This window comes from Convolutriloba macropyga, chromosome 5, assembly GCF_964194025.1.
Source record: "Convolutriloba macropyga chromosome 5, txConMacr16.3, whole genome shotgun sequence".
NCBI classification, from domain to species: Eukaryota; Metazoa; Xenacoelomorpha; order Acoela; family Convolutidae; genus Convolutriloba; species Convolutriloba macropyga.
In genome coordinates this window covers 54,962,882-54,988,330 of record NC_134472.1, presented here as the reverse complement: position 1 = coordinate 54,988,330, position 25,449 = coordinate 54,962,882, and the positions used below count along the sequence as shown (strand labels likewise).

The following is a 25,449-nucleotide window of genomic DNA, read 5'->3' as shown; positions in this document are numbered from 1 at the left end:
GGCATTGAAGACATTTCCAAAAGAACCTGATTTCCAAAAGAACATTTCCAAAAGAATTCAAAGAAGAGCTTATAGTTTTAATGGCTGCGCATCAGTACTATCCCAAAATTCATTCGGATTTTTTGTTTTTGCCTCTAAATTTCGTTCTTTTTGTTTTCATTCCGTTCGTTTATGACAATCAAAAGCCGTGATTGCTTCTACGATTGTTTTGCTGAATTTTTTTTATAATTTCAGTTTATAGCTAACGGTTTGAATGAGTCTCAATTGACTTTTTTCAGAAAAACAATTTCATTATTCATATTTTTTGTTTTTTTTTTGTTCTCAACAAGTAACTAAGTTTTATTTTTGAGAGAGCCCATCAATTTTCTGTTGCTCAAGACAATAATTTTGCTGTTGGTTGTGTTTTGACCGATGTCTATAGAGCTCAAATGTATTTTCATAAGAGCTTCATGAGTTTTCGATACTGGTCTTTATTTGTAATTGTTTTTGTTTTCTTTTGCACAAAGACCCTTTAACTATCAGACCTGGTTAAAATCAAAAGGTACCCAAGCAAATATTTTTAATAGCTGAAAAGGTGCAAAATTACCATCGTTTAAAATTCTCCATGAATAACCTGTGGTTTCGACGCTTGCTGCATCTCGTTCTTGTTAAATTCAATTGTTTTTTGGTTTCGTTTTTGCTGTTATTTTTGCAGTTATCCAACATATAAGTGATACTCCTATGACGTATAAATTAGACTTCAATATGAGCCGAGCTGATACGAAGTGGTTTCAATCAATTTGAGAGGTTGCATTATTGAGGGGTCTTATATCTTATCCAATGAACATCTCATGAAGTACAGGTTGATTTGTTTTGATCGGTTTTATCTGATTTGTTTTTTATTTTGTTAATTTCAGTTTTTTGAGGTTATTCATTGAGTTTCGGTCGTAATTAAAGATTGCTATAATTTGTTTTAGTGTGTGACTTGTCCAGTACTCTTATTTATGGCAAGACTCAAGGGCATTATTTTTCCAAACCAGCATTATGTTTTCAATTAATTGTTTGTTGAAAGGTATTTGATTTTTTGAATCATTCCTCTTCCTCGTTTGATAGACTATTGAATAAAAACGTGGATTAGAGGTGTCGGAACATCTTGTGCGAACGCACATTACCGATCCTCCTTTGTATATTATTTATATTATTGTAAAGCTGAGTTGATTATCAATAAAATTTGTGGATTCGAACACTGATATAGCATTTTAGCAGCTGAATTGCTTGTTTGAAAAAAAATAAACAGGTGAAGATATCAAAATATCGAATTGTCAGAGCTTTCTGGTCAGAATTAAGAAACAAAGAATAAATTTTGAACCGATTGCGTTGTTGTGAACAATTCAGAATTGAAAATACTACTGGCTGCCGAATTTGCAGCAATAAATTGAAATAGCTCAGGTTTCAGCCAACTTTTTGAATAAAATTTGATTTGTGAGCCGATATGCGGACTAAGTGATGCGATTTGCTCGATTGGCGTATACAGACGGAAAAAAATAAGTCACGTTCGGAAACGTAGCGTCTGCCTCGTTTCATCCCTCAATTGTTGAAAAAAACAAAAATGAGGCAACTTTTGATGGTGCAAAAAAAACGATGCCCTCATTGAAAAAAGTTTCACACAACCCACGAGCTGGTCTATTGATTATATACTAGCTTATAGGTGGTCTACTGATTAATGCAAATTGAAATAAGTTCAATTGCCCAATGGGAGCAAAATAACCATTTTATTTCCGTCGCTAGGTCTAATTTCACAGAACTGAGTTTTAGGGCTGAATGAGAGTTGGAAATAATGAAATTATTAAAACTATTTTCTGAAAAAGAAGAAGAGTTATTCTTGATTCACTAAACTATTCCCACTCAATTTTTTTGAATCTGCATTGTGGCAAAATTATGCGCAAGGTAAGAATCTGCCAAGAATCCAAGCCTAAAAATGTGCGTCGAACAACATTCAATATGACTCAACAATAACTCAAAATAATTATAAAGGTGTAAAACAACTCTTTCGAACGTCAATTGAAACAATATACATATGCATCAACGTGTAAGCATTATCGTACAAAGTAACCAGAGATTTTAGACGGCAAGACTTTTTTTTGATGTTCATTTAGCAGGTTTTTGTCTGACGTTATTGACGTCAAAATCGGTTCGTATTCGTTCGACAATTGTTTAGAAAACCTAAAAATATCAAGCCGAAAACCACCTTAATCGGTACATATCGTGGTTATATTTACTTAAAATTAGGTTAATTGAACTTTTTCTGAACTTTCTTTAAATTCAGTTTCTTCACATAGCAGACAAATGAAGCATAACATTTTCAATCTGATCAAAAAGCAGGCAGTACACTTTGGGTTGAAGATTATTTAAAAATGATGAAATTGGGCTGAGTGAAGTTCCTGTTGCCCATTGAGTTGAATTTCTGTCTTCACATATGTTTTCGGATATCTTGGATGAAACGTTCGAGAATGTTTTTTTTTGAAAAGTCAAGCTCTAATCCTACGTCATTCATGATTAATTTCTTCTTTCATCAATTTTGTGCGCTCTGAGTTTTCTGGAGTTCACATTTAACAATCTCACAAAATTTTTTTTCATTAGCCAAAAATGGATCCCGTTTAAGCCATCTCTTAGATCAACGCATACCGGCAATAAAGAGGTTCAGTTTTTGCGCCTTCATTTGCCCATTTTTTGAACACTAATTTCGAAAAAAAAAACAAAAGAGGCACCCGCGGCTAGAACTTTGCTCAAAATTTTTTAAGAGCACCCCCAAAAATAGTTTTTCTTTTTCACTACTACTTCATCACTGATTAGAATTTGGTTCGTAACTAATATTTTTGTGGCGTCGCTAAATAGTTGAGCGTAACATTTGAATTCGAACATTGACCCAAAATGATAATATTAATAAAATTTGAATATTTGTTTGCTTCGCTGAGAATTCAAGTGTAAAATTCCTATCTGATCCTATCGTTCGTTTGGGTTGAGCTTTTGTTTTTTATAGGTTTTTTGATTAAGTTAGTTTGTTCTTAACACGTTTTGATTAGTTTTGGTCTTACGGTGCTTGAGAGCATAAATATTGATTAACAGTGATTGAAATTTTTTTATGAGAGTTGTCTTTGGTTTCAATTTTTAAGATATTTGATTGCACAAAAAGTAGCTCTAAAATTTGTTCGAATAATCAACGCTCCGTCTAACTCCAATAGCCCAATCAGCATATATCGACGGAATGTGATAAGCTGAGTTCTGACAGGCTGCAATTATCCCTTATCGCACCTCAACGTTTGAAAGAAAAAAAGGAGAAGCAATTTTCGCTAAGATAAAGAAGGTCTAAATTTGTAACAAAAAATCACACGACACATGATTCGACATTGACTCAGAACAATATTCGTAATTAAATATTTTTTCGCCATTGAGATATTGAGCGCAACGTCTGAGTCTGTTGAAAACAAGTTTGCAGTTTTGGGTAGCCCAATTTTCGAAATGATAAAACATAGACTCAGAATATTAATTTTTATTTATTTTAATTTTTTGCCTCTCAATAAATGGAACGTTATATTCGATTCTGATCTCAGACTAATGTTTTTACGACTTGCAGAAAATATTGAAGACGAGGAGGCCATTTTGAGATCTTTTGATCCTATATAAGTCACTCATAGTTATCAAAACTACAGAACCCCAACCTATCCCCCGACAAATTGTGTCTGCATTTTCTAAAAAAAAACTTTTTATTTGTTTTATTGGACTATTGTTTTTGTTTTTCCGTTCTGATCCAAAATATCCTGGATTTATCCTAGATAAACGTATGCCAGCGGAACAGAAAGCTAAGTTCAGACACATGGCATCTGTCCATTTCCTGATCTAAACTTATTAAAGAACACAAACAAGGAAGCAATTTGAAATTTGATGACAGGCAAAAAATATTGCACTAATAAAAAAACTTTCAATTTACCAATATTTAATCACTTACAATAATATTGACCGTAACTAGATTTTTTGCATCGCTAAATTGTCGTGCATAACATTCGAGTCTGATCCTTCGCCCAATATGATTATTTTATTCCAATTTTTTTCTTCGCAGGACAGACAAGCGTAAACTTCTGTTCAGAAACCAAGCCTTAAAAATTGGTCGGCCAAATTTACAATATCAAAAAAATTGGGTTGAGTGAAATCCCGGTTATTAATTTGGACTGAGTCTTTGTCTTTTTTAGGTGGGAGAGCTAGTTCCTTAATATCACTTTATGGTCGAGCATGGTCTTTTGATTTGTGAAAGTTTAAAGCTGAGTCATCAATTGATGGGTCTTTCATACTTCTTGTCTACGCTCTCTGTTTGTTAATCTGTACAATTTCAGATAGAGAAATTGGAGAGAGTTTTGTTCCATTAACCAATACTTGGTTTAAGTTATGCCTTTTGGTAGATCAGCGTTTGCCGGCAAAAAATAGGCATCAGAAGTCTTTTCAAAAGTCAAGGTTTAAGAGTACATCAATCATGGCGGTTTTTTCATCAATTTTGGATTCACTTTCAACTTTTTGGGCTTCTGGGACTCACAAGGAAAAGTTTTACAAAATTATTTTTGTTTAATTAATAACGGTTTCAAATTATGCTATCTACTAGATCAACGTCTACCCACGGGAAAAAGTTCAATTTAAATAGCATGTGATCATTTTCATACCCCAATTTCTGAACAAACAAAGGAGAAGAGGAAACTTTTGAAAAGATGGTCTAATTAAAAAAAGATTCAGAAGTCACGAGATTTGAAACTGACTATAATTTCTAAAAGTTATAAAACCAGTTTTTTCGCGCCGCAAAAAAAGTGGCGCAACGTTGATTCTGAAAAAAATACTAGTCTTACATTGTGACTCGAGGAACATTCAACTGTATGATGATGAAACACTGACTCAGAATAGAAGTTTCACTATAACAACTGACATTTCAACCAACTGAGAGAAACAAAAATCAAACGAAAAATTTCAGTCTGGTCAAAATACAGTCTTTATGATTTGTGTAGAGTAAAAATTGATAAGATAAAATAGTGCTGAGTAAAAATGCTGTTGTTCAGTTGGGTTGACTTTTGGAATTTTTTTCTTTTGGATGCATTATAATTCGTTCAAACCAATTTCGGCTATGTCAGTCTTTTGATACGTCAAGATTGAAAACAGGGTCGAGGGTGGTTGATTTTCTCGTATGCAAGTCTTATCTTCACTTCCATTTTTAATGATATTTCCGTTCACCTAGTGTGGTGTTACAGTTCAAATATGATTTTTTGCATACTTTTGTTTTAAATTGAATTTAACAAACGGTCATGACAATTCCATCTGAATTTTTTTTTATTGCAGTGTCATTCCATAATTAGGTCTATCTATTTTAGTTCTTTTTAAAAAACCAGACAGGTGTAAAACCAGGCAGAATCAAATTTGGTCAAATATCAGACAGAAAACTGAGGTTTCATGTCTGATCATCTGGTAAACAAATTATCCTCTCCTTTTTTGTTTGATCGTCTTTTGATCAAGTTATTTTACTTTTTAGTTTCTTCAACCAATTGATTGTTACTAAAAGCTCCACAAAATTTAGTTGAAAATTGAAATTGTTAATTAATCTGTTCTTCGATAACCCAAGTGAGTTTAGACAAACGCACGGCAAATTCCAGCTAAAGAAAGTACGTTGATATGTCCATTATAGAGATAGTCATTTGCGACACAAAGTCCACATCAAATTCTCTAAGTAGCAATTACACCTCAAAATTGAAAATGTATTTAACACGAATATCACACGAAGCTGTCAATAACAGAATATCGAAAAACGCTCATTAACATTGACGTTTTCAGGTAGAAACGCTTGGCATACCCATCGTTCACTTGCGAGAAGTGGATAGAGCCAAGGAAGTTGGCTCTCATAGCCAAGAAAAAATTCATCTCGACAAGTTGCTCCATAAACAAGCAGCAACCGTCATTTATCCCGCAGAACTTAATTAAGAAGAACAAGTGGAAGGTCACACACAACAATCCGAAAGATTCAGACTAACTAGAAATGTTCAACTTAATGTAAACTTGAACAACTTGTAACCTTTAACAGTGTGTGACGAGAAAACACTATCAGTACTCCATATTTCCATCAAGACGAGGACAACGGAATTTTAATGCAAAGATCAGCGCCTCAAAGTCGAGAGGTAAACTACTAAACAGCTATGAAAAGCGACGGAGGAATCCTTCATCAGAAATCGAACATTAAGATAGATAATTACTTTTCTCTTTGAAAAAAGAGAACGACGGTGGAAGTCTTCTATAGAAGCCTGAAAGAACAATTTGAAAGACGCAGACTTGCTAATGAAGAGGAATCAGTCATTCGAGGCAGATTTTTTAAATTACAAAAAGAACGACTTCGTGAACGGGTAACTCCATACAAAGCCCTTGAAAAATCAATTCAATTGCAATTTGTAATAAAAATCAACAGCCCATCAATCACAATTGGGCAGACAATATTCAATACAATAATATGCCGACAACTTCTCTAAATAGACGTCGCAGTGCGAACTCAAACCAACAACAACCAAAAACGCCAATACTTCAATGGCAACACGATTGGCAATTCGCAAAACAGAGTTGAACAATTGCCACAACTATGGTCAAAAATGGAGTAATAGCCATAAGTCAGCTTGTCTCGCAAAAAATGGCAAAAATTATGGAAATGATAATCATATTGCCAAAATGTGTCGTGAATCGAAAGGCCAGCAACAAAACGGTGTTTGACAATTAAATGTAAATTAAGCTTCCGATGTACAAAATGAAGAAGCGAGTGTAATTCCAGGCGATGACGGTTATCTTAGAAGACAAGTCTTACAAGACCATCGTCTTGCAAGACTTTTTCAATGTAACCGTCGTACAATGAAGATGGTTAGTTCGTAAAAAAATCTTAGAAGAGTTTTCCAAGCGTTTTTCCTGTAAACCATCATCGTTGATTATCAATCAGCTTTTTTCGTTTTCTTTCTGCTTGAAAGAGTAATTAACGACAAAAATGGCATAGAAAAGCATGCTAAAAACAAGGGCCACTTAATTGAATCAACAAAATTTTATTAATGTTTTTAAGCTGGTAATGCCGTTTTTTTTGTTAAATAGAGCCCACAAGTCATATCATCAGCTAATCAGTTAGTCTAAAAAAATTGCAATACTCAGGTTTAGATCTCAACTTATGAAGAGACTTTATAACACTAAAAGAGGGTCAAATACTGACCATAAAACACTTCAGTAACCTAATCAATGTCTCGCTAAGGTCTTTTTATGGTCCAGAAGAGGTCTTTTCATAACAAATTAACGTCAAGCATGGTCTTTTGATGAGTCGAGGATTGCATTTTTGTGGGATTGATAATTGATAACTTTTCTAGACTTCTTTTTGTACATGTGCACCTACTACCAGTCTCACCAAACTAGCGTGGCAACAGAAAATCCACCTCCGATAAACAGGTAAAGTTTGCCAAAAAGTCTTATTAATTTTAAATTCTTAAGATAAATTAGATTTCGCAAGTAACATATATTGCGAATTTGTTCGGCTAATCTCAAGTATTTATCTCAGCTCTAAGAATCAGTTTTTCATCGACAATGAGTTTAGTGTATTAAAAATTAGTCCACTTGATACTAAAACTCATTTTGTTATCTTTTTATTATAGCACAGTTCTTTTTGATAAAATTTGAGAAACATTGAAAAAATTGAACGATTGAACCAGTTGATTACGTAAAAAGCACTAGCCAATTTTCAGCGCAAATGTAAACTTATTGTAAACATTGTAGGTCGAGCTAAAATTGGGCAATAAATATGAGTCGAGCTAAACTCCAGCATAAAGAATTTGGGTCAAGCCAAAGGCTAGTTGAACCATTAGGTCCAGGTAATATCTTTTAATGGACTGTTTGAGTCGAGCATGGTTTTTTCATAAGTCGAGGCGTGAACTTGGGTAATGCACGGTCTCCTTTTCTCAACGAGGCAAAAGGGTCCCATGAACAGGACGACTCTTTCCTTCCATTTCTGAATTGTGATTCGTACTTACTCAATTCGTTGATGGTCTGCTCGTTTTTTTGTTCCGCTCGCTGTATTGCTTGATGAGTATTTTGCAAATTTCAAGGCTTTTGCGAAATTAAGACGTTTATCTGTCAAGACTCTTGTGGATTTTTGACGACTTTCTCGCAAAGTTTGTGCTAGGAAAAGTTTTGCTCTACAATTTTTTTGCATGATACTCGGGTACCGTGGAAGATCTTTCAAGATAATCGTTGGTTTTGAACCAGCCGGTAGCTAACTCTAAGTGCGTTTCAGACTGGGCCGGTATAAATGCAGTTTCTCATTATTACTGAATCATAGACTGATTCATGTCACTTTTTTAAACTTCTCAGACCTGCGTTCAGTCTGATCTTACAATATTCAGACTTGGGTCGAGTGAAAAAATAAAGTTCAATACGATGATTGAAACCACGCCCTCTCGCTCCCTATCCATTTGTCCTCCTGTTTGCGCCATTTTGTTTGTTGAAATTTTAAATTTTGCGCTGTTAAGATACGCTTGAAGAAAGCTAATTTTCAGTCAGAAAGCGAGCAAAATATATTACATGGGAGATTTGCATTCTTAATTCCCCAGATACTGATTTACACTTGGAGTTCAGAACGGGAGGGAAGAACGGGAGTGAAAGCAAAAACTGGCACGTCTCAGCAGAACACCAGTACTTGGTCATCAGGCAATAATTGAGTATGAGGTAAGGCGCAAAACAGTAATCGCTCAAAACTAAAAACAAAAGAGAAGAGTTAACCACCTTGTGGTCTTCTTCAGAAGCAATTGTCAAAGCGTTGAGGAGAGATGAAAGGAAAATAGAGGCAGTAGTTAACTCTACTCTAGAAACGAAACGGAATTTTAAAAAGTCAGAAAAAAAGAAAGGTGATGTAACTCTAAAATCAAAAGGCCTCAAGTGAAAATGAAAACAAGGGACGCATTATCAGAACAATAAGAACCAGAGAAGGCTTGACTAAACAACAAGATTACTTTGGACAGAATCTTTTTGGACAGTAACCTTCTTTTTTCAAAAATAACACTCGTTGACTCAGTGGTTTCCCCCAGATTATGCGACAACAAAATGTGACACAAAGGGAGAATCATGATTGACCAACAGATAACACCCATAATGGGGATAGACTACAATGAGAAACTATAAATCTTGTAGATAAACAAAAAGTATTTACCATTTAAAACTCTTGTTGAGCACAAATAACTGTATCAAACATTATTTGTAGAAAATTTTTCAACCAGTACGTAATTTTTTTTTAAAGAAAGGCAACCCGTACGCTGCGCGAAATTTTGACTGCAGCTAAAAATTAACGATTATGCGTGGCAACATATACCAAAAAGGGGATCAGTATTACCAATACAATAGCAAGCCGAAATCATGAACGAATTTGTCAATTCAGTGGTATATTCCAAAATTAGACTTCAATTAGTGTTGCCGTCCAATTGGCACGCATACTATCATAGAATTTATATACTGTAATTTTTGAAAATTTTGACATCAGTGATGATGAGCGTCGAAAAAAAACAAAATTTCATCACTTCCCAGGTTTTGGTCCAGACCCAAATTGAGCTATGATCAGACCCAATCGAGCGCACACCCCTGTGTTCCCAGACCGAAATTACAGGGTCTGGAAAGCGGTTCGAGCGCACAATAGTCTGGAACATGGTCTGATTTCAGTCTGATCAGAGGTCAATTGGGTCTGGACGGTCTGATCATAGTCTTTATAGTCTGGACCATGGTCTGGGTTCGGTCTGATCAGAGGTCAATTCGGTCTGGAAGGTCTGATTCCGAGTGCATTATTTTTTCAATTTTTTTGTTTTTTTTTATTGAGGGATGTTGGCTCTGCCAAGAGGCAACAATAAAGCAGCGTTCCGATCAGAGACTCATCTAAAATCCGATGACTCTGATCAGAAACAAGGAGTCCAGCTGATAGCAAATGCCGGTCCCCTCAAGAAGAAATTTTGGTCAACTGAAGACCACGACGCTTCTTGTGGAAAGCTGTCGAAGTTCATTCATTGAGTCAGAAATATGAACTAAGGGTATGGTAAATAAAATTATCTTCTCAACAGTTAGGTTTCGTTTTCATTAGCATTATTTTCAGAATTGGCTTTTCCTTAGATGATTTTAATACTGCAAAAACAAGTTTTTATGAAATGAATATATTATAGCAAATTTAAGAGATTTGTTCATAATTAAAATCTTTCTCTGATCAGACTATTTTGAGCGCACTTGAGTCTGATCATAGTCTGATTATGGTCTGGGCAATGGCCTGAAATTGAGTTTGGACCATGGTCTGAAGATGGTCTGATCATAGTCTGTTTATAGTCTGGACAATGGTCTGAATTTGGGTCTGATCATAAGCGCATTATAGTCTGGACATTGGTCGGGGTTCGGTCTGATCAGAGGACATTTTGGTCTAGAAATTCTGATCAGAGATCATTTTGGTCTGGAAGGTCTGATCAGAGGTAACTTCGGTCTGGAAAGTCTGATCAGAGGTCATTTCACTCTGCATAGTCTGATCATAGCTCAATTTGGGTCTGGAACTAAACCTGGGTTCTTTTAATGTTTGCTCAAAAAAACATCGACCGTTACATTGTTGAGCATAGTGGAGAATATTTACAATTAAGGACAAAATGAACCAGTTTTCCATACTATCGCTGTATTCCACAGCCACCTACAACTCTAATCTTAAGACATGGGCAGCAAAAGTGCTGGTACTTTGAATAAAAAACGTGATCAAAAATTTCTTTTCTCGTCTAATGGAGGAACTCCAAATTAGATTCATGCACCACCTGAAAATTGCACCACTTGAAGATTTGAATTTTTTATAGAACCCAATTTCGAAGGCACTGTCTTGCCCAGAGTGCCCAGTCGAGGCTTCACTTTTTGTCTCAAATTTAGTCTTGACAGTCTTTTCTTGTAAATATGTAAACCAATATGAATCTAAAATGTTAGATCTAAAACTAAAATTTTCTAACATTTTGTTTTCACCACTTGAAGCCTCTCGTTTTATCGTTTGGGAAAACTAAGATTGAAAAGGAAATTATATAGAATGAAAATTTCTTCTCGTCCGTAAACAGAAAAAGCAAAAGAACCTCAGTTTTCTTCTTCCTTTGCATCAAGTTTTTGCATTGATGTTACTTTCACTTGAAGTTATCGAATGCAAACAAACGCGAGAGATGGAGCAACTTTGATAGTCCTATAGTGACAGTTATTAATACTTATTAAATTCAAACTAAATTTTCTAGCGCAAAAAATTGTGCGTTTCTTTCTAACGGTTATGAGACACTCTTATTAAGCTCCGATAGCAATGATTCATATTTTTCAACCATTTTTACAACAGTGACCTTTGTGGATTTGTTTTTGGAAATCCATTTGTTTGTCGGTAAAAAGTTTTATTCAACTGCTCCTATAAATTGCTTTAAGAAAATTATATCCTTTCAGAGCCCTACTTCAGTTATTTGTTGGATCGCAATAAAAAACAAATTCCAGTTCAATTTAAAGACAATTTTCCCATTCTATCGTTTGTTCAACTGAGCGCGAACCACATTATGTTGAATTACTGATATAAAGTCTCAATCGAATAAATTCTTCTTCGGGGTGTTTGTGTAACTGGAAGGTAATTGATAAACCTATTTTACCCGATCAAAAAGAGAATCATTGTTTTGCAAAACAGCTGATAATATTACTCAAATAAATTTTTAAGAACTTATGATACCTGTTAAGATCCTACCAAGTCTTTTTAGACAAAAAGGAGCTGAAAAAATAAATATACGAGAAAAAGCCGGTTTAAATTCAATATCGGTTCAATAGATCCAGTTGAAAGAACCTCAATATAACATGCTGATGCACGCAAGATACGTTCTTACAAAAAACTCCAAAGCGTAAGCAGTGATTTCATGATTATGAAAATTGGCATGGCTTAATATTGTGGCAAAACACTTTTTACAGACCTTGTTTTGATTTTTATAGAGATTCACGGAAAACTTGTCAATGAGACTTGTAAAGAAATCACTGAGAGCTCCAATCAACTTTCCTCGGAACATTTACTCACTATCTAATGGGGTTTTTCTTTAACATTTCGCTTTTTTTCCGGTAGCTTAATACTGCCTGATACAGCCAAAATAATATGTCAACCGATATTTAAAACAAACAGATAAGAGATGTAGAAAAAATATTTCTCCTTGCTAAATTCTGCTAAAATTTAGGCCACACTGAAACTTTTTATTTCTTCAATAATTGAACGCTTCATTTGAAAAAAATGGATCCCTAATCGACATTGGAAACCAAAAAGGAGAAAAAATTTTTTTATTAGAGGAACATAAGAAAAAATAGTTATCTCATTTAAAGGCTGGTTTTTCTGGCACAATAAGTGAACTAAATACTTAATGTTCATAATAAGTTTTTTATTATGGTGATAATATTCATATTGTTCATAAATAGTCATTATAATTTTTTACCGTAATGGAATTTATATTTTTTTATTTTCGAATTTAACTCAACCATTAGCAAAAATTCCTTCTTCTGATAATTAAAGGTTTATTTTAAGTAACTTAACTTAAATTGGCCATATCAGGATCCTTATAAAAATGAAAAACAAAATACATTTCGAAAAATAAAGCTGTAGATTTTTTTTTCCACTAAAAATATTGTTTGTTTGTTTGTTTTTTTTTCTCCTGATTTTTCCTCAAAGGTTTTTCAACTTATTGATTTTAGTTTCATTCAGTTTTTTGACTTGATAAACTCTCAAGCATCAGATTAAAGATAAATAAACAAACTCACTTAGAAAATTGGAAAAAGTTAACTTCAAAACTTCTCATTCAATTTTCCGATTTAATATTGTAATGCAGATCTGAGTATTTGATTCAATTGGAATCTTAATTATTTGGCCTATAACAATTTATTTGATTAAAAAAGACTCGATAAAAAAAACGTCTCAACAAAATTGTTAGATTCAAATTTTATGATTGAAAAGTTTGCATTCTAAGAGAATCACAAGAAGCTCCTCATTCAATTTGACTACAAACATTAAAAAAATACTGACTTTAAACAACTAACTGTTTCTAGATACATGAAAAAAGAAAAAAAGGGTTGTCTAGAAGCAGTCGGAGATACTCCAATTTTATCTTTAAGTTTTCTATCTAATTTCTTAACAGTCTATTATTTCGCTGAAGCAATTTTGATTATACGTTTTTGTATAAAATTGTTTCGCAAAATGAGAGACAAAACACATGTTTACAGGCTTTCCATCTGCAATAAAAGACGTTTGGGGAGACTTTGGCCAAACTCATTCCTTTTTGAAAAATATTGGACTCAAAATTGCTCCAGAACTAATCGCTTCTTCATGTTTGATCCCAATGAACGAATATTTTTTTCTTTCAGAACCAAAAAAAAAAACTCTGAAAAACTTCAGACGTTTGTTGGAACATTCTGTGCAACGCACAGATTGGAGTGAAATGCCTCGATATTCTTTAGTTAAATCCGTATCAACGTGTCATCTGCTATGCATTTTAAAAATGCTTTTCAATTAACGCTCGTAGTTTCTTAACTTTTTTCTTTTGGAATTTTTAATTTTTAATTTTTTTTTTAAATCTTGAAATTGTAGAGCGTGATGTCAGATTGAGAAAAAATTTTGTAATAGTGAACAGAAAATAACATAAAATACATAAAGCAGAATTGTAGTTATTTGCCGTTTCTTTTACTGACTGAAATGATCTCACAAACCAAAATTTTTGCGAATTGAAACTGGTGTGTTTGGCCAATTATTGAGAAAATGTTGATATATAAAGAACATTGTAATATCAGTATAATTGTAAATGAATACTATTTTGTCATTTTTCTATATTAGCAGGAAGCACTTTAAATAAAAACAAAGAAAAAATTTCACGACTCGTGGTAGATTTAAGCACAATGAAAATTTTCATTAATGTTCTTTACAGTTTTCCACCCATATGCAACTCGATATTTACTTTTCTATTTTAGTTGTTTTCAATAAAGGAACTCCTATCAGGTTACGAAAAAAACTGTTGTGTACCTCCAAACAACAAATTACTGTTTCAATGCTTCAGAAACATTTGTGAAGCAATTTTTGATTTGTGTACAGGTGTAAAAAAGATTTTGGAGTTAATGGACATAACTCTTCAGATTTCAGAGTTTCGCTTTCTTTTTCGGAACGCAACTGATTATATTTTTCAAGAACGGTCTCTCGCTATAATTAATTAGCTGCAAAGCTCTAATAATTTTTTGGCATGACATTACAATTTAAGCAGCAGCCTAAGCTCTTTCTTCCTTAAATTCTTAAATTTCTTCCTCTCTTCTTAAATTTTAAGAGATTTTTACACATTTAGACTTACTGTCAGACAGATGTAGCGTACTTATGTCTGACTGCCTGTTGTTTGACTGGCATTGCATCAGTCAGTTAAACACCAGGCAGTCAAACAGAAGTAGGCTATAATACATATTTGTTCGGCTGACAAGATCTAGTTAGTAGCTCTAACGTTTTTCCTTTCATAAACAGTGAGTTTAATCTTCTATCTATTTTTCAGTCAATTGGATTACAAAAACTGAATCTTTTGATTATTTTAATAGAACAGCTCCTTGACAAATAAAAAAATCCTGAAAATTGGATCATATAAGGGCTCATGCCCGATGACTGCGTTATATGCAATAGCAGACTCCTAATGATTTTTTGCGTTTTTTCTTCTCAGGCTGCAAAAGTAATGCCAAAGAAGCTAAGAAGAGAAGTTGCATATCCACAGAAAAGAAACCAAGAAGCCAATAAATCATAAAAATGCAATAACAACCATTTTTTTTACTTAAGAAAAGACTACCTCACAACACAAGAAAAGACCATGCTGAACTTTTTATGAAAAGACGCTATCTGGGCCTTTGAAAAGACTTTAACTCAGCCTTAACTATGTGCTGGTGCTTGTAGTGTTGGTCAAAATTGGACGCCCCCAATAGAATTATAAAGTCTCTTCATAAGTCGCGGTCTAAACACGGGTAGGATTCATTACGACGCAAAAGTATACCCCAAAATTTCCGTCTTAGTAAAATTGGGTCGAAAATTAGATACATACAATGAACGAAATTAGGAGACATCCTTTGTATCTTACTTTTCGAAAAGGGGTTCCGCCAATTTTGCGAATTAAAAGAACATTCGGAACAAAAAGTAGGATACATGTCTTTTAGCACGTTTCCACTCAATTTAGGTATCTCCTATCCGCGCGCGTTTTGAGCATGCAAAAAGCACTTTAATAAAGATTGAATTCAAGCTTGCAAAGCTTTAAGGTGCTTTAAATTCATGCAACCAGAAAAACTGATTTTTTTCCGAAAAGTCCCTCGCACATCAAAGGCTTTGTATATCAATGTGGGATTGGCCGATTTCAATAAGTAGTATTAAACAGTACTAATAAGTAGTATTAAGTAGTAATAGAGAACTATAAGTAGTAATAAAGTAGTAATAAAGTACTATTAGTAGTAATAAGTTAGGCTTAATTAAATAAGTAGTACATAAGTTAGGCTTAATTGAGGATTATATGCGAAATCGAGCTACATTGCGTGAGAAACATCGATACATAAATGGAGCAGATGCGTGATATAGGTCGTGCAAAAAAGAGGTTATAAAGTTTGTACTTGCATTTTGCGGCTAGGATTAGGACACATTTGCGAACACGCGTTGCTAATTTCCTTTTCATTTTGCCGGTTTCTGCTAAAGTAGCTATTTTCCGCAAAATTGTTCCAATTTCAATGTAATAACATAGTAAAATCGAACACGAGATACACGCATCGGACATATCTGTCCGTGATGATTTGGGTATACCTCTGCGTTGTAATGTTTGATTTTCTTGTACGCTTAGAATGATGCAGTGATTTTAGAATAGCAATAGCAGTTTCATTGGTCGTCTTACCTGTTGTCATTTTCGTTTTTACTTCACATGAACATAATTTTGTATTAGTTGGATTGTATCAACAAACTGATGGGTGTTTTGCAGTGATAACAGTGTGTCCGTATCAGTACTGGTTCAATGATTTTGCAATCTTTGGATCAGTACTGTATCAGAGCTCTGATCATGATACTTTTCAGACTTCGCACGCCTTAAATCAAGTCATAAATCTTGGCAAGTCTCGCGTCACTCTTGTCTAAGACTTGACAAGTCTTGATCAAGTCTTAGTAAAGGTTTGACAAAAGACTTGCCAAGTTTTCGTCCACACTTGACTTAGATTTGACGAGTCTTGAGAAAGTTATGGCATGTCTTCACACGTAATCGGCACCGATTTGTCAATTCAAGATGTGTATTTCACTGGAGAAAAACTGATCAAAAAATTAAAATTGCTTATAGAAGGTCTTGCTTTACTTCGGGATGTCAATTTTCCTTATTGTATATGGTATTATTGCTTTTTGACGGAATGATTCCTTAACTGACAAAAATTATGCTCGCTTTCGAATGTCTGTGAAACAATTAGAGAGGTACATTCCCTAGTTTAGAAAATTGAACTCAGAAGACGTCTGAAATGTCCGTATTTTGGTTCTTCACATAAAAAATTGTCAGTATGTACGTCATGTTCGGTTTCAATTGTAGGAAATTGTCGGTATGTTCAACCTGGGTTGTAAGAAAGCATCATTCTGTTCGGTTGTGTATGTCCAGACTTTTGTGCGCTCGCCAGACTTTCCTGCATTCTTGTCCAGGCTTTCTTCCGCTCAGTTCAGACTTTTGTGCGTTCATCAGACTTTCGTGCCTTCACCAGATTTCTTGCGTTATTGTTCAGATATTCGTGCGTTCAAATAGTTCATGTTCAGATATTAGTAGTTTTCTAAATATTTTTATCCTCTATGCAAACATAGCAGAATAACTTCATTATGAAACCTTTTAATGGTGTCTATGATGAAAAAATAATTTGATCAAATTGTTCCGCTAAAGCAATATCTCGTATAGAAATTGAACGTATTGCACAAAAAACAAACTGATCGCAAAATCTTTATTTTTGTGCTTGACTTTGAAAGAGTGTCTTTGTTTGCAACACCATGGTCGTAGCAATACGAAAACATTAGAAAAAATCTTAGAAAAGGGTTTTTTCCTTCTGTGCCCCTCCCCAGGTTAGTGAGTGCATATTAAGGGAGCCAGTCTCTTCTCTCTCTGCTCTCTGATTTGTTCAGACGTTGGACCTAAACACTTAGTTTCCACGTGCGGCTTTGACACTCCAAAAACTTATCGATAAAAAGACGCTCAACCAAAATTCCTCTTCGAGGAGTCGTAAAAAGTTATCAAATTATTTTTCTGAGATCAATTGTCAATTTACATCAATAGTAACTTATCAGAAACACCGAAGTAAAATTGGCCAGCTGCATCTAAGTTTCAAAGTGAAAAGAAAGCTGTCAGGAAATCACAGTTTATTGATACCAATCTTCTTTCTAATTGGAGTCTGAATCGGAGTTGACCAAATGTTATAACCTCAATTTTTCAGACATTTTTATTTTTGTGCTGAGATTTTGATGGATTTGATCAACATTACGGTGGGATAACTGGTAAGTTACCGAAGGTGTAAAAATTGTTTTTGTAATTGATTTCAAGTTTGGGCTAGTTTAGCATCAACTGGTAGAATTAGGGGGTGCTAACTTGTTTTTGATATGTTTAGTATATAGCTGGCCGGTTTTGGCGATACAGTGAAAATGACATCACATCTGTTCAAACTGAACACTGCTACGAAAGTTCTCATTTTGCTGGCCTTGTCTTCTTTGGCTGCAGTGCTGAAATACGGAGTGGCTACTTACAAGAACAGGAGGTAAGAACCCAAGTTTTAGTGTTGATTTTTTGTAACCTGGGTTGATTAACACCAGAAACACAAGAGATATAACATATCAGAGACGTATATGGTTTGTATAGCACCTTCAGTGCAAGACTATTTACCAAATTTTGTCACAGTCGTTTAAATTTTTCATACAGTACCATGTTGTGAAATCATTCTGATTGTGTTTTGTTTGTCATATGCAAAAACAGCCGCCGAGTCTGTGATTTTCTGAAGTAATCCATTTTTTCGTTTAATGACTCTAATATGTTAAAACACTCACGTGCACAACTTAAATTGCCGAAAGTCTTTAGTGCCAGAAGTTAAAATGCCAGAAGTTCCAACTTAGCGAGAAGTTGACTTCCGTTAACTTCCGTCATTTTAAAACAAGCGCGTTTCGTGTTTCAAGCATGGTTACGTGACTCTGCAGAAATTCACTTCGAAATTCTTACTTATTATCTCGAACCGCATCGCCGTTCTCAGTAAATGCCAGAAGTTCTCAGTGACTTCAAGCAGAGTCACGTATTCATTACTTATGCGCTTTTGGCAATATATTTGCCAAGGAAACAAATCAGTATTTAATTTAGTACGTGCGCCTGGATGTTGCCAATGAAAAGTAAACATTCGGACAAGAGATCACAAAGAAAATCAAAAGTGATCTCGAACGAAATTTTTAAAATAGTAAATTAAATGTTTATAATTAACCATGTGATTCATCGTTTGCGATCAGACAAAAGTTACCATCACCACAGACCCTTTAATTTAGTTCAAATTCTCCCTTATTTGAGACCAGTGGGTTTTCTTTACAAAAACTTTAGCTACGCTTACACTAATCCGACATTTGACTGTGAAAAACTCTTACACTATTCCGTCAGTGTATTCGTAAAAACGCGTTTGTGTACAAGACTGACTAAATTCCTCAAAAAATTTCAATCCACGCCAATTTAGCGAACATAAGTGTTTTCCACAAAACTAATGTATTAAGATTGCATGTGAAATCCACTTGCTCAAATTGGTCAACTATGTCTGATTTAGTGATTTCTACTGACCACTAATAATAACTGTTAGTGGATGCTTTTTTGATGAAATCTGATCAAACATTAATCAGTGACCATTGAGTTATTTTCTACAAATCTCCAGTGTCACGGTAAACTTTATAGAAGGCAATATCAGCTTTACAAATGCGCGCAATTCCTTATGTAGAGGCTTTTTTCCCTATATAAATCTGATTTTTCTCTGTAAAAGAATCGCGGGATCTATCCTGTTTCTGCCCCCCAGTGTTTTTTATGATATCCAAATACAAATTATATGTTGCTATATAGCACGTTACTGTGTAAGAAAATAGCCCGTGCGCCTGGGGGTCATAAAATATTTGTGCTCACTAAGCTGGGGGGGGGGGGGCGAAACAGAATAGATCCGAATCGTGAATAATTACAAAATATATGGTGCACGCCATAGAAGACCAGGGACGTTACAAAGATACGTCAAGTTCTCCCAATGGTAGGTTTCTTCCTTGAAAATGTTTGTATTTTGTGTTTTAGCAAAAGTGCAGCTAAATTGATACGTCATTGTTTAGTTCAGACGAAATAAAAATCAAGTCGTGTCAGATCTTGCACAAATAAAAACCTTTTTTGAGGATTATATATATAATATCATGCCAAATTTTGTACAATCAGAAATCCAGGTTCTGTGTCTTAGATTTGTTTGAGATGTATGAACAAATATTAGGTGAAAATAATTCGTTTGTTTCGTTAGCATAGAAAAAAACTAAACAAAATATTGGCGGTACTCGAACTTGAAAGCGCTGAAAACTGTCATGGCAGCTGTAGTATAGGGATTTTCAAAGTTTTGATATCTGCGTGTAAAATTGATTTTTGACATGAAATTATAGCTCTTATAATTTACTGTTTGGAAATACTTTTTGCACAGCTGTTTCCCAGTCTAGATCTAACTTTGAGAAAAGACCAGGTGCCTGACCTTTCTTTTCGGTGTGATGTTACTCCGTTTGGATCTATTCTGTTTTGGTCCCCCAGCTTAGTAGGCTGACATTTTTTACGCCCTAAAGGCGCACGTGCTACTTTTTTCTAACAAAGTAACGTGCTAATTAACAACATATAATTTGTAATTGGGCGCGTAAAGACACTGGGGGGGGGGGGGGGCAGAAAAGATCCTTCCATTTAGGCTCACTAATTTTCGTTTCAATTGTGAATTAGTTTGGTGGGTTACTTTGCATTTTAGCACACTTTTGAAACAAAGCCGGTGTGAACAACATTCAGTTTTGAGTTAGCTAACTTTTTCTGCCACAAATTTTTTTGAGCTCACCAAATTGACAGCAAGCAATTGTGTGGTCTGCAAATAAAATATTTAGCGTTTTGTTTCAATTTCATTACCGCCAACAGATGCATGAAACCCCAAACCTCAGATTTTGGAATAATTGTCCAACCCTAACTTGCATTATTTTATCAAAATAAACTCTGTTCAGTGTCTGCTGCGCGCTATTTTTAGGAAGGGCCTCGAATGGGGTTCATACTGTTGCTCCCACCTGCATGAATTCAGAAACGGTTTGATAAAATTATCTCCAGATTAAAAAAAAAATGTTTCAGGAAAATTCTAAACCCAGCTCTTCAAACATTTTGTTCCGACCAAGCAGCACCCGATGTGAAAAGCCCAGTTACTCTGTATGGATACACGAAAAATGAGTGTGAAGAGTTTTTACAAACCCATACTCCCCAGCGGGAACCGATAATGAATTCAATTGACAAAGACACTTTCCTTAGCTATCTGAAGAAAGTTAAACAAAACAATCCAGATATGGTATACGTTGAATGGGGCAGCGGGGGCAGTACGTACATAGCTGTCCAATACGCTAAATTTGTCATTTCAATTGAAAATCACGATGAATGGTGCGTCAAAATGACAACCGACAAGTATATCCAGTGCAATATTATTCTCGGGAAACTGCTATTTGTCTGCGCATATGGAGGTGAAACTCGATTCATTGGTTTTCCAGCGCACAAAGAGACATACAATTCTACGATTTACATCACAGCATTGGAAAACTTCAACTACAATCCTGATTTTGTTCTTATTGACGGACGATTCCGAGTGGCAACTGCTCTAGGAATTGTTTCTTTCCTCAATCTCATTTTTTCTCTTCTTTAAACTCTCAGTAATTGAAATTAACGCAGACAAGAAACAAGTTTGCCTATAGTATTCAAAAGGGCTAAACAACGGTTCATCATAAATGCCTGATAGCGGGAAATCGACTTAAACAATCCATATTTTGATCATAAGAACAATAGCATTGTTAAAACTTAGGCTCTAAAACGATTTTTAAAAGCACTTTATGCGATTTTAATCGCATTAAGATTACATAGGAAAAAATATTCAGTTTTTTCCCTGTGTAAATTTTTTCTACTCCTACCATTTTTAGAAATTTATTGGTGCTGCAAACAGTGCATTTATTAGTTTCTGATGAGTTCTGAAATTTTTGTGAATTATGTTTCTTGGAAAATGGGAAACAATTGGATTGTGCTTGTACTGTAGATTGTGCTGAGAGAAATCTCTGCATTCAGATTCCAAATTTTTTGCTTAAAAATTCAAAAACTGAGCAGTTTTTAAGTTCCGTGGCAGACATCTTGGTTTTTCTTGAAAAATTATTTACACAACGTTGTCGACACATGTTGAAAAACAACTAAGTTTCTGAGCGGGAGATTTTTAAGTTTTTCCTTTTTCCTTCATTTTTTAAATCAAAAGACAAAAACTCCGATGCGTGGAACATCATTTGAAAATTTGAACTTAATGTCTCCCCTCTTTAAAACTCCAAAAAAAGATAGAATTTAATGGTAGCCTAATTTTGCAAACTCATCAAAGAATTCAACGCCAGCCTATTTTGTGTACTCCTGCTAATAGTCTGACAAATTGCATTCAGCCTCCTTGTTAAGTGCACTCAATTCGAAGTCGTTTTTGCATGAAATTTGCAAAATTTATAATCTAACAAAAACGCGAAGGCAAAAAATTAAAAGGAAGCGTCATTCAAATTTTTGTCTGTTTAAAATTTGCTCCTATGCACCATTACATATTATGGGCTTGTAGTCATTGCTATTTCAAGCACACCAAGATTTGATGAAACTCTAGTTTCAAATATATAATTTCACTTGATTTTTTTCTAATATATACGCTTTTGTTCTGTCTCAAAATTATTGTCACAATAATATGTCACAAATTTTGAAATCCGACTGTGTTCACATGAGGTATTTTGTATTTGATTTTAGTCTATGATATTATGCAAAAATTATGAACTCAAGAAAAACTTAACAGCGTTCAAAAATACGCAAACTTGTATTTTATAAGAAAACAAACTTTTTGAAAACTTCACGGTCTCGTTTCAAAATCAAGGAACATCAAATACAATTAAACATTTTTTGGGATACTGATTTTATTGAAGTTTCTTCCAGTAACGTAGAAAAAAACAGCAGGCAATAACTCAAATCAATTCAAGTTTTGCCTTGCTTATCACTGTACTTCTGGGAAGAAGTTCCATTTTTGACTGAATCCTGGACGATGTTTGACTTATTACAAGCGTGTGTGTGTGTTTCTTATGCAAAATTTTTTTTTACTCATTAGTTTTTGACATTTTGAGCGAGCTGATTTGCGCGCAAATAGAAATTACGTAAGTTGTTAAATTGAAACCGACAACTGACCGTCTACAGCCAGCGCAGCGTAGTGGATGGTTTTAGATGTTGCTGGTTTGAACCCCTCTCTATTCAGATTGATTTTGATCAAAACTTGTTTAACAAGTTGGTAAAAATAAAAAAAAGGAACTGCCGCTAATGATTAATTTGCGTAATTTTCACAATGACTAAAAATCGAAACGTTTCACAATATTAGCATCTGGAGATAGAAAACGGAAATGATATTTTTGTTTTATTAGAGAAAGTCATGTTAAATTTAGAATTAATAAATTGAAATTCATTATTACAATTATTAAAATTATTTTATTATTATTTTTATTACCAAAGGATTTTTGAGTGATTTGTTATGTTTTATATATTTAATCACAATGAATAAAGGTAGTAAGAAAAGTAAAAACAGCTGAGCTCAAAAATTTAATTACTTTTTAGTGGCCTGTAATTCCAGCTCATAAAAGCACAACCTGATCCCACGGAGAGAAACAATTTTTATTCAGCATCAATGAAAAAATCCACGGACGATAGCACTTTGCTGATTCACGATTACTATGATAGAAGATATTACTGGGATTTAGAAAAATATTTCACGAAAGAGGAGAGTTACACTAGGAATGGCAGTGCAGTAATGGGTGTGTTCAAGGAAAAAACAAATATTGACAAGAAAACCTTTGAAAAGGATTTTGAAAAATTCTCCAAGAAACCTAATTAATCTCGTAACAGCAAACGAGAACATCCGGGAAACCAAATCCAGATTTTATCAGACTCACAAGATGAGAATACACGGGTTGAAGTTTATGATTTCATACTGTCCACAATTGACTTCTTAATTCTACCTTACTATGGAACAGAAAAATTTGCTATGAACCACGTATGTTTTCCAGGAAGTTATGCATGATTGTTGTATGATTTCCCGGAACCACTCATACTTCTCCTTTCAATTTCTTTTTTCAATTGTTCTTGATAGATTATACTGCGGTGATTCCCTGCGTTACCTTGTGACGCTTCAAAAGAGCTTGAAGTTTATTATTCATTGCAGGAGGTGCAAGTCTACAGATATGACTAAGACATTGGAATTCTGCTAAGTCAGGTTTTACTCATAAAAATCTGACGAATATTCGTTTTTTAAAACATTTGATAAAAAAATGGTCCAATTAGGAGCACAAACCAAATTTTTTGTTTTGCTGCTCCTGAAGAGCTAAAAAAATAAACAGCTCATGTCATATGTTTAATGACCTCCCGCTACCATGAAGGAAAGTTGCTTGATGAGTGACCCGCGTATTGATCACTATTACATCTGAACTTTGACTATTTAACAATACTCATGTCTAAAAGTAATTCTGGTTAAAACTATCTGGTCTTATGAAAATAGAGTATATAACTATTAAAGATTGAGTGTTTATTCTCAACAAAGATGTCTGATTGAAATTGAGTTATTAATAACTGTGAAGTAGCGGGAGAAATTATTGGTTTCATCTTTGTTTCTTTATATTTGGGTCAAGAATTAGATTTTAGTGGGGTTCTGCCTTCTTTGTATATCAGTTTACAAATTTTCATAATTTTTGAAGTCAACTTGAGGTTGCCCATGCCAAAATAGGCAGCGAAGCAAAAGAGGGAGTGGTTATTGCTAACTCTTAATTTGAACTAAATTTGTTAACTCTTGATTGGAACTAAATTTGTTAACTCTTGATTGGAACTAAATTTGTTAACTCTTAGTTTTTTTTTAGTGAATACAATATTGATACGCTAGGTCATAATCAGTACAGGGCAAGTATGACTGCAAGTAGTCCTGCTATCAGTACTGATTCAGAGTTATGATCATAACACTGTTTAGACCTGTCAATCTTGTGCAAGTCTTTGCCAAGTTTTTATCCAAGTCTTGGCAGTCACAAAAATATACCAAAAACATACAAAATAGCCGAAAACACGTCAAAGTAGCCACAAAACCTCCAAAATTTCTGGGAAAACTCCAAGAATACTCGAAAAAACATCAAAATTAACCGAAAAAACGTCAAAAAGAGAAAAAAACGTGGAAATAGCCGAAAAAAATGCATCTTTTCCGTTCGACCCGCCCAAAGAAAATTATGCGCAGCATTTACAGTGCATGTGCCAATACAAGGTAAATCATTATGCAAAAATATGGCATCTGCGTCTGGGGGGTGCAAATAAAAAGCACCCACTAAGCTAGGGAGCACAAACGCAAAGGATCCGAATAAGATCTAATATAGCCGCAAAAACGTTAATAATAGCCGTGCTCATAACTACCTGAAATGACCCACAGTACTCAACAACAAAGTAGTAACCATCATAATACAAGGAAGAGATGGCGGTGGAGGCACGTTTTGCACGAGTGCAATGTTTGACCATACGGGTTAGAATTCGTAATGTTTGACCATTCGGGTTAGAATTCGGCTGAAAACAGATGAAAGTGGCTGAAAACTTGCTAAACTCATTAATATGGCCTCATCTGACCCCAGGGGTGCTAGTTGATAGTTTTGGCTGGTGATGGCATCGGGGTGTTTTCAATGGACCACGGGGAGTGGCTAAAAATTATTCTGGAAATCGTGGCACCCTAAAAAAATTTTCGATATCCGAAATTTTCAATCGGAGTTTTTTGAAAAATTGCTTTCGACTTGGGAATCAACTTGCAAGTGTTACCCAGATCTTGGCCAGGACTTCTCAGACTGGTAAGAACTGTACAAAGACCTGCCCAGTACTGAAAAATTGTGAATGACTTGCCTAGCACTGATTTAGACTTGGAGTTCGGTACGTGCCCCTTTTAATTTGAAGAAACAATTGGACTGAGTGACAAAACTTAAAATGAATTGAGAGTTGAAAAATATTGAAGAGTTGAGCAATAGGAGAGTGGTTTTGTGTTCATTCCGCCCTTTCCAAGGACAGAAAAAAATATGGTGGGAAAAAT

General features: G+C 34.5%; 1 protein-coding gene across 1 annotated transcript; it reads left to right on the top strand.

The window, feature by feature from the left end:
• The first annotated feature begins 11,365 nt into the window (after nt 1-11,365).
• On the top strand, nt 11,366-21,000 carry LOC142340419 (uncharacterized). Its single transcript, XM_075390995.1, has 3 exons — nt 11,366-11,671; nt 17,689-17,835; nt 20,442-21,000. The coding sequence occupies exons 2-3, from the start codon at nt 17,723-17,725 to the stop codon at nt 20,998-21,000; spliced, it is 672 nt and encodes a 223-aa protein (XP_075247110.1). The 5' UTR covers nt 11,366-11,671; nt 17,689-17,722.
• Nucleotides 21,001-25,449: the final 4,449 nt, after the last annotated feature.

What these genes read in the sequence shown, in the direction of transcription:
- LOC142340419 (XM_075390995.1), top strand. Translation starts at nt 17,723, where the DNA reads ATGACATCACATCTGTTCAAACTGAACACTGCTACGAAAGTTCTCATT. An exon ending in GCTACTTACAAGAACAGGAG is followed by an intron (nt 17,836 to 20,441) that starts GTAAGAACCCAA and finishes AAAATGTTTCAG; the next exon opens with GAAAATTCTAAACCCAGCTC.